This window comes from Fringilla coelebs (assembly GCF_963513975.1).
Source record: "Fringilla coelebs genome assembly, chromosome: 18".
In the NCBI taxonomy this organism is placed as follows: Eukaryota; Metazoa; Chordata; class Aves; order Passeriformes; family Fringillidae; genus Fringilla; species Fringilla coelebs.
In genome coordinates, this window is record NC_140044.1 from 13,134,949 (window position 1) to 13,148,813 (window position 13,865).

The 13,865-nt window shown below is 54.7% G+C and overlaps 1 protein-coding gene across 1 annotated transcript in view; it reads left to right on the forward strand.

The window, feature by feature from the left end:
* The window catches only part of RALY (RALY heterogeneous nuclear ribonucleoprotein), a 139,841-nt gene that overhangs the window by 108,222 nt on the left and 17,754 nt on the right, over positions 1 to 13,865 (forward strand). Inside the window, exon 3 of the mRNA XM_084217972.1 lies at positions 8,564 to 8,828. Within this exon, the coding sequence (XP_084074098.1) occupies positions 8,573 to 8,828 (256 nt within the window). The 5' untranslated portion in view covers positions 8,564 to 8,572. The remainder of the gene's footprint in view (positions 1 to 8,563; positions 8,829 to 13,865) is intronic.

A 13,865-nucleotide genomic window follows, 5' to 3' on the forward strand; every position in this document is an offset into this window, starting at 1 on the left:
GTGCTTTTTCCAATACCCCAAATGCCAAATTTGCCCCAAAGCTGGCAGGGAGCAGCTTTGTCCCTGTGCCCTGTGCTGGAGGTCCCTGCAGGATGCCTGCATTTGTCAAACCTCCGAGCTGGAAAAAGGTGTGATGGTGTTCCTGGGTGGAGATGTGGGCAGGATAGAAAAACCCAGGAAAGGAAAATCCAAGGGTAGAAATCCCCATCTCCCCTCCTGTGAGCAAACATGATGAGAGGGACAGAAGAGCCAGGCTGCTGCTGTCACAGTGACATGACACAAAGAGCTCCTGCAGGACACAGGGGGGCTGGGTTTGCTTTCTGCTCTCCCTTCTCCTGCCCTGACAGTTCCTCTCTCCCCTGGGGTGTGCACCACCTGGCTCTCAGTTACCCTCCAATCTAGGCACTGAGAGCAGGGAGGGGGGGACAGCTATCAGCACTCCAGTGCTGTTCCTGGGTGCACAGCAGGATTTTTAAGGGATTCCTGCACGTTGGCAGCAGAGGGACAGTGTGTGACATTGCTGTCACAGGAAGGGAGGAGAAGCAGAGGCAGAGGTTTGCTGGCATCCCTCCCCCTCCCTGCATGGAACAGGGGCATGTGCAGGTGGGCACAGCCTGCCCTGGGCTGTGGGAGCTCACTGGGAGCCTGGAGTGATCCTCACCACCCCTAAATCACCTCACCACCCAGGGGATCCCTGAATGTCCGGGGTGCAAAGCTCAGTTAATCCCTGCTGTGGTTTCTTCTCAGCTGGCAGTGGCACACAGGTGCCCTTGTGCCCAGGGGATGAACCCCTGGAGAATCCTGGGCAGATGCCAGGCTCAGGTGGCAGGGCTGGTGCTCACAGGGTGCTGGAGAGCCCAGCCTGGCTGCAGAAGGATGTCCCCAGCTGCTCCTGGGGTCACCATGCTGTGGCCTCAGTGCTGTCCAAGGGGATGGCACAGGCAGGAGGGAGGGAAGGCAGCAAGCAAGGAAAGGGAAGGGAGCAGGTTTAGATGGAATATTTGGAAGGAATTGCTCCCTGTGAGGGTGGGCAGGCCCTGGCACAGGGTGCCCAGAGCAGCTGGGGCTGCCCCTGGATCCCTGGAGGTGTCCAAGGCCAGGCTGGACGGGGCTGGGAGCAGCCTGGGATGGTGGGAGGTGTCCCTGCCATGGCAGGGGTGCCACTGGATGGGATTTAAGGTCCCTTCCACCTCAAGTGATTCTGTAGAAGGAAGGAAGGATGTAAGGAAGGAGAAATCTTACTCATCCTTAAGTCTCCTTGTGTCTTTGGGGGCATTTGAGACTGGGAGTGCCCCTGCAATATCTCTGGAGGCTTTGGTGAGGCTGGCGGCACACACCCCTCCACCCCAGACCTCTCTGTTTGGAGCTCAGTTTCCCTTGCAGAAAACAGGGATCATCCTAATACTCTGTCCTTGTTATTCTCTGGGGTGCTGGAGGTGAAGAACTCCTTTGCACCTTCATTTATTCATGTCCAAGTATTATTCCTTGTTGCCTTTTGTCTTTTTTCCAATTCTAGTTCATCTTGTGGCAGTTGTGGGATGGGGGCTGAAAGGTGAAATGGCCCTGCTGATGCCAGCAGTGGTTACTGGAATGTCCTGGAATTAGCAGGAATATGTGTGTGTGCTGTGTGGGTGTTTGTGACCCACAGAAACAGACACATCTGCCCTGGCTCAGCCCTGCTGGATGTTCCAGGCTGGCTGGAGAGGCCACTCTCCCTCCCAGCTGTGGAGCTGTGCTGTTTTCCAGCTGATGGCTCTGCTGGATCTCACCTGGACACACATTCCCTGCTGGAACACAGGGATAGAGTATGAAATACTAACAGCTGTGGTTAAAATGCCCTTTTCCAGTTGTTTGAGGAAGGAGGCCAGTAAGTGGTGCCAAGTGAGTGCTGTGTTTAAGAAACCCCAGAGGAGAAGGGGAGACTGATTTCTGCAGGGGATGCCTGGCTGGTGTGTGGCAGCAGCAAGCACCCTGCACAGGCTGCAGGGCCCAGGGGTTTGTGAGACACCAGTGATGGGGCCCAAACCCTCTGAGCATTCCCCAGCCTTGGCCTTGCCTTGTCCCTGCTGCCAAACCCCTGCTGCCTGCCCGGGCAGGGCCAGCAGAGCGTGGGCAGATGGCCCTGGAGAGCTCCATCTGCAGAGACACCAGGTGCCCCTGCCCAGCCCTGCCAGCAGCACGGCCATCACCCTGCCTGACCTCGCCTTGGCCATCTGGTGGCCCTGTCCCATCTCCCATCAGCCCAGCACAGAGCTGTGATTGCTAAAGGAACCCCACAATCTGTGATGTTCTGACTTCCCTGTCACTTTTGCAGTTTCTTTCCCGTTCCATAATACAACATGCACTGCAACAGTGGAGAGAGGAGCTGTTCACTTTTTGGCTCACAGCTCACTGTGGCTCTGGCTCCCAGCTGAGCCTTTATTTCATTTTTAATTCTGCCCTCAGTGGACACAGCAGAGCAAGAAGCTGGTGGGCACTGCCCCCCCATGTCCCAGGGTCACCTCGGGGCCACCGGGGATTCCAAGGGTGACGAGGTCTCTGGTGTCCTGATGACCCCGAGGTGCCAGAAAGTCTCTTTGTCCCAGCCCCAAGACTGAAGAAGAAGTCAGGATTCCTTGGCTCTGGTTCTCCAGGTTGTTTATTTGCTCTCATCCATTCCATTCTTTCTCTGACCTGCTGAGCTCTGTCCAGCAGGTCGGGTTGTGGCACAGTCCCTGCCCTTGGGGCAGTGTTGGCTTTTATACTAAAAACTACATTTACATTATTTACAATAACTTCCCAATACCCATCACCTATGTTAGACAGTCTGTCTCTAAACCAATCCAGAAGTGTCACCATCCCAGCAGAAGATGGAGGACAAGAAGGAGAAGGACAGGACATGCCCAGATTCCTCCATCTTGCCTCTTGAACCCCCATTCTAAAACCCCAAAATTCTACTTTTTCACCCTGTGACAAATTCACTGTCATTCTACTCAAACCCTTGTGGCTTGTAACTCCTCCCACAGAGTTGGGAATTGTTTCCATGGGCTAAAATCAAAGGCACAGGTGTCTGTGACTCCGTGCCAAGGTCTCTGAGCCCCTGCCAGGGTCTGGAATCACCCAGGACAGCCAGAGGAATGTCCTGGGTCCTGACACAAGGGATGAGCTCCTGCTCTGTCACTGCCCCCTGCAATGTGGGGTGTCCTAGCCTTAGGCCAGGCTCTATAAAACCTAAGTGAATTCCAAAGTGAATGACCTGAGTGGGAATTGCTCATCCCATGCCCAGCTTTATGAGAGTGTTGGGATCCAGCCCCCAGGTGGGCAGGGGAGGACACAGCGCAGGGAACAAGCACAGCACAGCTGCAGGGAGCATGGGGAAGGTCACAGGAGCCAGACAGGGAGGGTGTGAGGTGGGGATGGGCAGCAGAGACCCAGGAGAGGCACAAATTCCCCTTTTCCAACACCCCTCCCCCCCTCCCCCCAACTCCATGGCAGCCAAAATCTTCATTTTGGGAGATGCCTTAGGAGATGTCCTTCTCCAGGTGAAGATCCATCTGGTACCTTCCTGCCCACACCTCAGCTTCATCCAGATCTGTTTTTTAATAGCAAACCCCCATGGGGAAGGGTCCATTGGCAGCTCAGGGCTGGCTCATGTGGCACCTGCTGAGAGCCCATGAAATCTGGGGGAAAACAAAATTTTATACCCCCCACCCTCCCCACATCCCACCTGAATCCCAGCCTGTTCCAGCCCAGGCACAGAGGCAGCTTAACCCACATCCCTCCTCCACAGGGATCCCTCCAGCAGCTCAGCCCCTGATGGGATTGGGGTTTGCAGCTGCAAACAGCTGGGCTGAGCTTCAGCTCATGTCAATAACACCTGACTGGGCTGATCAGTGCCTGGGGAGGTTTTGGGCTGTGCCTGATTTGGGGCTGGGGGGTGGCAGCAGTGAAGCTCTGCAGTGCTGGGGTGTGTTTGATGTGAGTGCTGTGTCTGATTCTGAGGGAGGGAACGTTCCTCACCTGGAAATGGGGTGGCCAAACCTGACCAACCTACTTTTCTGCTGTGCCAAAGTGACTGGTTGGTGTCTGCCCTCCCTTCAGGAGGGCTTTGGACACAGTCCTGCAGCATCCTGGCATCCAGGTGGGCAGTGCAGGCTGGATGGGGGGTTCCAAGCACGGGGAGGGGGGCTCAGGCTCTGCACAGTGACCAGGGGAATTTCTCAGAGGTCTGCAGGAAAGGAGGGCCATGTGTGGGTAGAAAATGGGTTGGAGACTTCACCAAACTCCAGCAGATGAGGATGGAAAAGTGAGAAGGCATCATCCCCTCCCCTCTTGAGGGGAAGCAGCTTAGAGGGACCAAGGGTGTCCCTGTGGCATGGTTTGGGGTGGGCCACCTGGCTGCAGGTACCCCACAGTGTGCAGGCTCTCTGCAGGTCCTGCACAGCCTCAGCCACTGCCAGCTTGTTCAGCAGGGAGATCCCCTGGGCACTGGGCACACTCAGGATGGAGATCCCCTGGGCACTGGGCACACTCAGCATGGAGATTTCAGTGGGCACTGGGCACACTCAGGATGGAGATTCCAGTGGGCACTGGGCACACTCAGGATGGAGATTCCAGTGGGCACTGGGCCCATTCAGCATGGAGATTCCAGTGGGCACTGGGCACACTCAGGATGGAGATTCCAGTGGGCACTGGGCACACTCAGGATGGAGATTTCAGTGGGCACTGGGCACACTCAGGATGGAGATTCCCTGGGCACTGGGCACACTCAGCATGGAGATTTCAGTGGCACTGGGCACACTCAGCATGGAGATTCCAGTGGGCACTGGGCACACTCAGGATGGAGATTCCAATGGGCACTGGGCACATTCAGGATGGAGATTCCCTGGGCACTGAGCACATTCAGCATGGAGATTCCAGTGGGCACTGGTGCCACCCTGGAGCAGCCTCCAGCTGGGCTTGGTGCAGATACTCAGGATTTCTGTGAAATGAGTCCTTGAGCCTTAAGCTGGTACCCAGAGTGACCAAAGCTGGGGAAGGTCTCCATTTCTCCCCATCTGCACCAGTTTCCTTTGGGACCCTCTTCCAGGTGGCACTCTGCAAAAATAATTTCAAATAGAGAGAATTAGACAAGGGCTGATACAGGGGTGGAAGTTGGAGCACCACTGCCAAAGGTTGAGAACTGAATTCACTTAGATTCCTTTCAAAGTCCTGTCCTTTGGCTATTTTTCCCAGTGTTTTTAGGAAAATTCTGCCTGCCAGGAATTGGTTTTACAGCAATAAAACAAAAGCATCTGGCTCTTTTAATCTGTAGGTGTGAAAGGGAAAACACAACGAGCCAGACTCAGACCAAGTTTAACTTTTCTTTTTTTTTTTTTTTTCAAGATTGGATTTAGCAGGCAGATTATTTCCAGCCTCAGTGGCAGGTTAATGGAGTGGCAGGGGAGATTTATTGTGGAGCCACATCCTCACAGAGAGGCTCAGACTTGCAGTGTCTGCAGTGCTCTGTGTGGCCTGGCTTTAGATGGGGACAGGGATGGGGTGTCCAGCCCTTTGTGCTCCCCTGGGGAGGTGGAGCTGTGCCCTGGCATTGCTGGGGGATTGCTCAGGCTGCAAACCCCTCTGCCTGTGGGCATGGGCAGTCTCCTGCCATGGCCCTGCCTGCAATTTCAGATGCTGGGATTTGGAGCTCACCTGCTCCTGCTGACACTGCTGCTGGTCTGTGTGGGCACCCCGGGCAGGAGCAGACCCTGAGGGGCTGGGAGCTCAGAAGGGAGAACATTTGTTGGATTATGCCCTTTTCTGACCTAGAGATGGAGCAACTGAGAGGCATTTTGAAAAATTTTGATTTTCTTTTTAATCTCGTGAGAAGAGTGAAATAATACAGATGTTATAATTTATGTCATTACAATCAATTTCTTAATTACAATACACTATAAGCATTTCTTGGCCTATCAGCTTTAGCTACTTCTGTCAAGTTTTAAGAATTTTTTACAAATCCATTTCCCACAAACATCCAAACATACCTGAGGAGCCAAAATGGAGCTCCCCTGGTGAAGGGTGAGCTGGGTGTGATGATGTTCTCCAGCAACCAGAGATTTTGTGTCCTGTGGGGAATCTCTGTGCAGGAGAGCACAAGGAAGAAGCAGCACTGTGGTTTTGCAAAATCTTGGATGCAACCCCCAAATATTGTGGCTTTTTGGCACAGGGCAGGAGTTAGGAAAGGGAACTCCATGGTGAGGGCTCAGCAAAGCTGGGACATCCCCCACTGCCCTGTCAGTGCCTGGGGCAGGCTGGGCTGGGGAGCAGAGCAGGGCACAGAGCCCACAGGGGCTGCACCAGGGCAGGCAGGCACTCGTGATCAGCACTACCAGGCAGGAATTAAAGCACAGATGCTCAAATGCACATTTGCTGTTTTCAGGTCCAGGCTCAGAAGTGGCCCCACAAATGTGGTGGAGACGCAGCACATGCAAACAATCGCCCCTCAGTGATGAACAGTTGCATTTTGAACCTGAGGCAGTAGGAATGTTGGGTTGCTAAAGGCCAGCAAAGCAGAGGCAGTGCCTCAGGAGCTGGAAGCAGGGTGTTCCTTAAGCCTTCCTGCTCTCCAGCTTTTCTCTCTGGTTGTCCCTGCTCTATTCTGTCACCAGCTGTCCCCACCTCAGAGCAAGTGCTCAGACTTGGGGCCCAGAGAGCCAAAACCCCCAAGCCAGGCAGAACCAGGGCAGGAGCTGGGCACCACCAGGCAGGGGACACCAGGCCCTGTGGTAGCAGCAGAACCCCTGTGCCAGGCTTGGGGACCTCCAGAAGTTGTGGTAGTGTTGCCCTTGGGAGTGGGGACGCCTGTGCTTGCTGCTGGAAGGGGCTGGGGAAGAGCAACACCCCCATGTGCATCACAGAACACCCTGCACAGCCCCTGGGTCGGTCCCACAGCCTGTGTGTGCAGCACAGCACGATCCCAAACATCCCTGTGGCTCTGGGAGGTGGGATCCGAGCTGGTCTCTCTGCACAGCTGGGGGTTGTGCTGGAGCTGCAGCAGACAGGTCACACTGCCTTGGGTTTCACACGACTTCAGCCCTGTCCCTCCTGCTCAGAGGGCAAACCTGTCCCAGTGCTGCCTAAGGAGGATCCTATCCTGCCTGGCAGCCACGGGAAGGAGTTGGAGTGGCTCCCAGCTGTGTGATGGCGATTTCCAGGCTAACAGTGACACCTCCTGTTTGCACAAAGTCCAGCCCAAAGCCCGGCGTGCAGGCAGCGCAGTGCAGGTGCCAGCAGGAGCGCTGGGCTGATCGCTGCTTCCATCTCTTCATTTATATCCAGAAATCCCAAGTCCCCGTCCATGTGTGAGTGTGGCCTTACAGGGACAAACCCATCCTTGTGCATGGTGAGGGCTGGGCTGGGCAGTGCTGGCAGGGGAAAGCCTGGAGATGCAGACTGCTTCACAAAGAGGTCTTTGACTTGTGGTTTAGCATAGACAGGTAAAAGCTTTGGTATGACAGCATTAAAGCTTTCACTTAGATGTGAAATGGATTTAAATCTTGGTTTCTCCCCTAAAAGCAACCTTAGAATCACAGAACACCCTGAGTTGGAAGGGACCCGCAAGCATCATTGAAGTTCAGCTCCTGGCCCTGCACAGAACCAACCAGGGGCCAGCCTGATCAATTGATTTCCAGAATCAAGAATTTAGATTGAATTGAAAATAGATTGAATTGAAAATAGATTGAATTTAGGATTGACTGTGCCAGTTGGGTCTCCCAACACCCAGTGGCTCCCGGAGGTGGGATCTGCCCCACTGTGACCAGCTGAAATTGAGGAGCTGCTTCCTCCACTGAGAGCTTTGCCCCCTCCCCACCCTTTTATCTGTGAATTCTTTCTCACACTGAAATGAATAGGGCAGGAGATCTTTCTACTTTTTAATGCCTTTATTAAAAGTGATCAGCTCAGGTGGGGGAGAGCCGATGGGTTGCGCTCATGCTGCCGCTGCTTCCAGGAGTGGCACAGAGGAGGAGGAAAATGCAGCTTTGTCCACTTGTCCATGGGCAGAGCTGGGGGTTCCATCCTCACAAGAGCACCAGGGATACCCCTTGTTCACTCTTTTGGTTTGAACTTCAGGGTCCTGGCTCCATCCGAGGTCCTCCTTGGGTAGGGTGAGGGGCAAAAAGGCGTCTCAGTGTCTCTGCAGGCTCTGGATTTTGTTCTTCACATCCAGACATCACTTTGATCTCTTAATTCTGTGTTGGCTCATTGTTTCTGGGGTCTTTTTTGGTAAGTTTGCTGGGGTAGCTTTCCCGTGGCATGCTGGCTCTGAGGTTATTTGCATGTCCTCCGATGTCCCCTCCTTGCACTGTCCCAGAAGGGCCATCCACCTGCCAGCAGACAAGGGTGGTACTGACAAAAAAGGGAATTCTCAACAATAGGGAGTTAACTACCAACTCCTAAGGTGATTCCAACATGCAGCTAACAAAGAATTCTCCTCTGCCAGTATCCAGCTCAACTTGTAACTCTGCAACCTGTTAAAAAAATGTGTAACCCTTTTTTTTTTACTCATAACAACACCCTCCTGCCTCCCCACCTCTCCTTGCAGGCATCCAAGATGTCCCTGAAGGTGCAGACCAGCAACATCACCAACAAGAATGACCCCAAGTCCATCAACTCGCGGGTTTTCATCGGCAACCTGAACACGGCGGTGGTGAAGAAGTCGGATGTGGAGACCATCTTCTCCAAGTACGGCCGCGTGGTCGGCTGCTCCGTGCACAAGGGCTACGCCTTCGTGCAGTACTCCAACGAGCGGCACGCGCGCGCCGCCGTGCTGGGCGAGAACGGCCGCGTGCTGGCCGGCCAGAGCCTGGGTGAGTGCCCCGGGCCCTGCCCTGCCCTGCCTGGGCTGTGGCCTTGATCTTCAGTAGCCCCTGGGTGGGTGTAGCATTCACATTTTCTGAAAAAAAACCCCTTCGCCCAGGGTTTTTCTCCTGGGAAGCTGAGGAGCCTCAGGGAAAAGGAAAACAATTCTGATCTCATTTGCTTCTCCTGTGTTGTGCTCACCTGTGGAATGTGTTTGGAGATTGTTCACCCACAGGTGATTGTTCCATTGGGTTCTGCTGGGAGTTGTTTTCACTCTTTGGCCACTCAGGGCCAAGCTGTGTCAGGGCTCTGGAGAGAGTCACCAGTTTTCATTATTATCTTTGCAGCATTCAGTAAGTATCCTTTCTGTATTCTTTAGTACAGTATAGGGACAGAACCAGAGCACACAGTCTCAAGCTGCACCAAGGGAAATATAGGGTGGATATTAGGAAAAAGTTCTTTACAGAAAGAGTGATAAAGTTCTGGAATGTTCTGCCCGGGGAGGTGGTGGAGTCCCCATCCCTGGGTGTGTTTAACAAAGCCTGGATGTGGCACTGGGGGCCAGGGTTGAGTTGAGGAGTTGGGCTGGGTTGGACTCGATGATCTTGAAGGTCTCTCCCAACCTGGCCATTCTGTGATACTGTGAATATAAAAGTGAATTTTTATTTGAAGGATTTCAGGGGCAGTTATGGAAAGATGTCCACAAAAGCCCACCCCCCATGGGGTGAGTAAATTTTTATAGGTTTTAGGAAATTAGCATAATTGATAAAAAGCACCAGTTAGGAGCACAAGTGGTGAGGCAACTCCCCCCCAGGTCAAGCCCCTTCTCTGGAGTCCCCCCTTGGCACTGGCTGGGCTCTGTCCACGGAATGGATCTCCAGGAGTTGTTCTCAGCCTTGGTTCCCAGGAAGAACCAAGGCAGCACTGGGGTCCTGTACCCCCAGGGCTTGGAGCTCTGGAATTTGCTTTGGTTTTCTGCCTGGGGAAAGGTCTTGGAAAATTACTGGGAAAAAACAGTCACAAATACAGCAGGTGACAGAGTGACAAATACATGTGTGAAGAATAGAGAGAACAAATCGAAGAACTAAAGGCAAAACCCAAACAGCACCAGTCCCATGGGGGAGGGTGCAGGGATGGCCAGTGCCCAGTCAGACTGGGATGCTGGATCTGCAGGGAGGGTCAGGGCTGAGCCAGTGATGACCCAGCAGGGCCAGAGTGACAAGACAGGGTCAGCAGGATCCATGGTGAGGCACAGAGCTGGAGAACAGCATTCCAGCAGCACCCCCAGGCAGGGGCTGAAGGCTGCCAGCTCCCCTGTGGGATGGGATCAAAGGCACATGTGACATTGTGGCCCAAAACCTCAGCTCTGGGCTGTCACTGTAGGAGCCAACAGCAAAGGCACAGTTCTGGATCATCCCAGGGCCTTGTCCTGGAACTGCTGGGGAAGAACAAGGGTGGGGAAAGACATTGTCTGGTATGAAAGACATGGAGAGGACAAGGGGAATGGCTTCCACTGCCAGAGGGCAGGGTTAGATGGGAATTGTTCCCTGTGAGGGTGGGCAGGCCCTGGCACAGGGTGCCCAGAGCAGCTGTGGCTGCCCCTGGATCCCTGGCAGTGCCCAAGGCCAGGCTGGACAGGGCTGGGAGCAGCCTGGGACACGGGAAGGTGTCCCTGCCGTGGCAGGAGGTGGGAACAAGATGATTTTTCAGGTCCCTTCCAACCCAACCTATTCTGTAATTCAGTGATTCCCTTCCAGGAGCAGGCCTTACCCTCAGCCTGTCAGGAGAGCTGATCTCCAGACCAGCTCAGCCTGACTTCAGCCAGCAGATGTTAAACAAGACAACTTCCCCCAGTCTGCACTGCTGTGGCATGAGAACTAACAAGCAAATCCCCCCCAGCTGCATCTTTGCTTTTTCAGATTGCTCTGAGGTGTCACCAGCTCCAAGCTGAGAATTGGAACTGGGGAGAGGATTTTTAATGAAAAATGGTGATTTCCAAGTCTGCTGCAGCAATGGGCACCAAGGAGAGCAATTTGCAGCCCATTCCCACCCTGCTGCTGGCACAGCCTGACACGGGAGGTTGTGCTGAGGCCATGCTGCTTCTGCTTACTTCTCTCGAGCTCCAGAGAGTGGAGCTGCAGACCTGGCAGAGCTCAGCGTGCCAGGAATGCTTCCAGCCCAGATGTTGCCCACATGTGCAGCCTGAGATAGGATGGAGAGGGCCTGGGGGAGCCCAGGAGCTCCTTGTGATGCTCCAGACAGAGGAGATGTGGCCTGGAGACAGGGAGCACCTACTCACTTAGCTGAAGAGAGAGATGAAAGGTTTGCTGTGAGGAAAATCTCCTCTCAGGAAACCTCTGATCTCTGCTGGTCCCAAAGGGCTGGAATTCCAGAAGGAGGCAAAAGGACTGTGTGATAGCTGGGTGTCCTGTTCATGTCCTGGACAAGATGCAAACTCAGCTGCCTTTGATCTGCCTGCCCCTCGTGGGCCAGGCTGAGCACAGGAGAGCTCCTCAGGCTGTTCCTGTCAGGAGTGAGCTCTGGGATGTTCCCCTTGCAGGAGTGAGCTCTGGGTTGTTCCCCTTGCAGGAGTGAGCTCTGGGATGTTCCCCTTGCAGGAGAACCCAGCAGAGAAGAGCTGTGGGGACACAATCAAGGTTGGAGGCTTTTCTCTAAATACAGGAAGGATGGCTGTGTAGGAATGTGGAGAGGGAGGACAGGCTGGGGCTGCCAGGGGACATTGCAGACACCCTGTTGAGGAGACTGTCCCTGCAGGTCCTGGCAGCCTCTGGGGTGCCTTCTGCAGACACTGCAGGAGACAGCTGCCCGAGGGAGGCACTGGAAGCTGGATCCACACCATCCCCTGCCCCTGCCATGTGGACTGGAAAAGCACAGGCTCCCCCTGAGTGTGGGAACAGGTGCCTGGGTATGAGCAGGAGGGATCAGGGCTGCCTTGGGGTGGGCAGATGGAGTCAGTGATGCAGAGGAGGGAGCCAGAATGGGAATGAGATGCAAAATCTTTCCAGGCTGATGTTCCTGTTGAGCTCTTGTCTCTCCTTCTTCACTCCCAAGAGAATCCAGTGGGATCTGACTGCCCATCACCACCACAGCTGAGAGTATTAATTCCCTGTTGTTGTCCCCTGCAGCAAGGGCTCCACAGGGCTCTTTATAGCAGTGGAGACCAGCAAATGAAGTGTCTTGGTTTGAACAGACAGGTGTGTGCTAAGGAAGGCAGGAGCCTCCCCTGAAATGGAGAATGCAAACCCTCTCCCAACAAATTATTATAATTTTGAAATTAAGGGGCTCTCAGGCAAAGATGTGGGAGTAGGAATAACAGTTCTTTAATAGGAAAATTAAAAATACAAATGCAATAGTACCAAACAAACCCCTGCCAGAGTCAGGCAGGCGCTGTCCCCTGTGTGTCAGGGTGGGGGCACAGCCCCATCCCACGGGGGCTCAGCCCTCCTGCAGTGCCAGCTGTGGCTCTGCTGCAGCAGGATTCTGCACAAGGGGGGAGTTTTCCTCTGCAGCTCCAGGGCTGCTGGAGATGGGCCTGCTCTCCCTCTGGGAATGCAGGGCAGGAGAAAGCTGCTCCTCTGGGAATGCAGGGGGCAAAGGCTGCTGTGCTGTTCCAGGGCAGATTGTATCCAGGTAGGAATGCTTGGCTCCTGCCCTGGGCGCAGCATCTCCCCATGGGATATGGAATTGGATCAGCCCTGCAGGGACACTCAGTGGCCATGGACAGCAGAGATCTGCTGGAGGGAGGATGGGCTGTGGGAGAGATAAAGAAAACTGCCCCATGGACAGCAGAGAGCTGCCCAGCTCTGACAGGTGGGGACAGAACACACAGCCCCAGCCACATCTTACAACCCAGGACATGGAGCTGATTGTTTTCCTTCTCCTCTCCTGGGCTTCCAGTGCCTCTCCCTTGGAGAGTGTTCCCAGCCTGGTGCTGTCAGGGGCTCTGCAGTCCATGGGAGCAGTGACTGGCAGCTGTGAGCTGCAGCCTGGCAGCAGAAAGGGTTCAGAGCCAGGGAGCTGCAGCTGGGCAGGGCTGGGTCCCTTTGTTCCCTGGCAGCGCCAGCAGCCTTGGTGGCTCATCAGGCAGTGTGTGAAGTGTTCCTGCTGGCAGCAGCTGGCCCTGCACCTGCCCTGTGCCCATGTGCAGCCCTCTCTCCATCAGGCTCTCCTCAGCTGGGCAGGGCAGGGTGGAGGGAGGAGGGCAGCAAGGCAGACACAGGCTCTGATGGGAATGTGCCCCCAGAGCAGTGCTCGGGGCCATGGCTGAGCCAGCCACACCACATTTGTTGTTCACACTCAGAGAGAGGCCAAGCTCCAGCTTCAGCAGGAGTAAGGTCTGGACAGACCCTGAAAGGCAGCCAGGGAGTTGCACAGCAAGGCCCTGGGCAGTGGGAGTGTGTCCATGCTCCTGCAGAGCCATGTCCTGTGTGTGCAGCCTGTGCTCCTCCAGCACAGCACTGCTGCAGCCTCCCTGTGCTCCTGCAGATGATTTCCCAGGTTATACCTGTCAGCAGGAAGTTCCTTTGGATCACTTTGTAGGCTCTGGATTTTGATGGGGTGTGGAACCAGCTGTCCACATTTCCTTATGAAGTCCCTTCATAAACCATGAAAATACCAAAAGTTTTGAATGGCCTGATGTGCTCAAACTGGTTGGATGTTTTCCAAGGTGCAGGTAGCAGAAAATAAGGCATCATGGAAGGAATTCCTCCCTGTGAGGGTGGGCAGGTCCTGGCACAGGGTGCCCAGAGCAGCTGGGGCTGCCCTTGGATCCCTGGCAGTGCCCAAGGCCGGGCTGGGCAGGGCTGGGAGCAGCCTGGGACAGTGAAAGGCATCCCTGCCATGGCAGGAGTGGAATGGGATGGGCTTTCAGGGAAGATTTCTTGCAACCCAACCCATTCTGGGACCTTTTTCTCCCACCACCTCTCTGGTCCATCCCAAAGCTCCCGTGGGGCACTGATCTCATGGAGCTGCAGAATGTGCCCATGGGTGGGACAGTCTCAGCCCCTGGTTCTCTGGGGGGGATC